The sequence below is a fragment of the Odocoileus virginianus genome, chromosome 7 (assembly GCF_023699985.2).
Source record: "Odocoileus virginianus isolate 20LAN1187 ecotype Illinois chromosome 7, Ovbor_1.2, whole genome shotgun sequence".
Taxonomy (NCBI): domain Eukaryota; kingdom Metazoa; phylum Chordata; class Mammalia; order Artiodactyla; family Cervidae; genus Odocoileus; species Odocoileus virginianus.
Window position 1 is genome coordinate 40,199,783 of NC_069680.1, and position 2,119 is coordinate 40,201,901.

At 42.1% G+C, this 2,119-nt stretch overlaps 1 protein-coding gene across 1 annotated transcript; it reads left to right on the forward strand.

Moving 5' to 3' along the window:
• Positions 1 to 266: 266 nt before the first annotated feature.
• On the forward strand, positions 267 to 1,043 carry LOC139035918 (AP-2 complex subunit sigma). Its single transcript, XM_070469855.1, has one exon. It carries the CDS (start codon positions 323 to 325, stop codon positions 749 to 751), a length of 429 nt encoding a protein of 142 aa, XP_070325956.1. The 5' UTR covers positions 267 to 322; the 3' UTR covers positions 752 to 1,043.
• The last annotated feature ends 1,076 nt before the right edge of the window (positions 1,044 to 2,119 follow it).

Here is a 2,119-nt window from a genome sequence, read left to right on the forward strand (position 1 = left end):
TACTTGCCTTCACACTGAATTATCAAATTGCTTCTTTTAAATTCAGTATCACAAGCCAAAAGAAATACAAATAGTCAGACTTTATAAGGTAACAGCATGTTTCTAAAGTTAAGAAAACAAGTTAGAAAAGTATGCAATTAATGCATATGGCATTGAGAATTTTTAAAAATTAAGTAGAAACTGAGAAAAGAACTTGAACTAAATTTTACTTTATTAAGAACTATTTGTTACTGTCGTTCTCAATAAGAAGTGAATGTTTGAGAGCCGGAGCCACCTAGAAGCCGCGGGACCGGGGGCCGCTGGGGTCCGGACGGGGGTCGCCATGATCCGCTTCATCCTCATCCAGAACCGAGCAGGCAAGACGCGCCTGGCCAAGTGGTACATGCAGTTTGATGATGACGAGAAACAGAAGCTGATCGAGGAGGTGCACGCCGTGGTCACTGTCCGAGACGCCAAACACACCAACTTTGTGGAGTTCCGGAACTTCAAGATCATTTACCGACGCTATGCCGGCCTCTACTTCTGCATCTGCGTGGACGTCAACGACAACAACCTGGCGTACCTGGAGGCCATCCACAACTTTGTGGAGGTCTTAAATGAATATTTCCACAACGTCTGTGAACTGGACCTGGTATTCAACTTCTACAAGGTTTACACGGTCGTGGACGAGATGTTCCTGGCCGGCGAGATCCGTGAGACCAGCCAGACGAAGGTGCTCAAGCAGTTGCTGATGTTGCAGTCCCTGGAGTGAGGGCGGCCGTCCGCTCCCGCCCCGGTCCCTCCCCGGACTAGCCTGCTCGTGTCCCTTTTCCGGGCCCGGGGTCCACCCCAGCGGCCCCCTCCCTCAGCTGCCCAGGAGGAAGGCACCCAGCTGGGTCTGGGCCACCAGGGAGGCGGCCACACCCCACGGCCTCGGGGCCCCAGCTGTGGGCGGAGGCCACCTCGCGTATAACCGTGCTGTCCTCGTGTGATGCCGTGAGCGTGTGCGTGGAGCCCCCAATAAACCTGTGGTCCCCGCAAAAAAAAAAAAAAAAAAAAAAGAAGTGAATGTTTTCACTGAAACACCATTACTCATAAGCAATTGGCTTGAATCTCCATAATCTCTTTTGAGAAGAGACAATTCTAAGATGTGACTTGAATCCATATTTTTGTTTTAGAGAAGATATGTGATTATTTTTACTCATGTTTCTGGGGATTAGGATTTGGGAAGAAAAAACTTCCACTTTATTTCTTATTTTTTTCTGAGACCTTCAATCTCCTTTAAACGGAATATGGTCAATTCCTAGTTGTGGAATAACCACAAGACAATTAGAAGTTAAATTGTTGAGCAGCCTGCATCTAATTGAAGTCTCTCCATTTTAACTATTTTATTTTTAGCATCTGAAGCAGTCTGTAGCTCTTCTAGGCTATAATCATGTTTATTTAAGAGTAGTGCAGTCCTCAGTGAGAAAATAAAAACCTACCAGAACTGCTGTACTGAACAGAAGAAAATAGGGAGATGAGTAGTATGTTTAGTATACTTTTCAGTTTATGATTTCCTTCAAATTACTGTACAGATATTTCAGCTGAGTCCTAGGTCTCCTTGTCCAAAAGGATTTTCTTTGCATAATGTCATGAATATGTATATCTATCTCGATTTAAAAAGTTATCCAAGAGTTTTACTTTCAGAAAGTTGAGTCTGTAAAGTGCTGAAGATGCTAAGTTTTATTTTGCAAATCATCCTAGAGAGTCACCATGTCTAAAACTGTTTTTTTTTTAAACAAAAACATATAGGTAAAGTAAATATGAATGACAGTTCTTTACCATATCTATTTTTTTCCCCTGAGAGAAAGGACTAGGAGAAGTGTTTGCCCATTCAGAAAGAGGGTCTCTGCAGAAACTCATCACCATCACCATGATTGTATTAACAAACATTCCTTAATTGATTACTCTGTCCAGCCTCTGAATTATACCTTTTACCTGAATTTTCCTCTTTAATGGTCAGAACAACTCTATGTGTTAGGTGATATTACAATTTCTATTTTTTTTTTTTTTTTTACTAATAGGTGAACTGGGCTTTAAGTAGCTAAAATATGCCTTTTATTAATGTAAATTGGCAAAGCTTTAACTCTAGCAAATC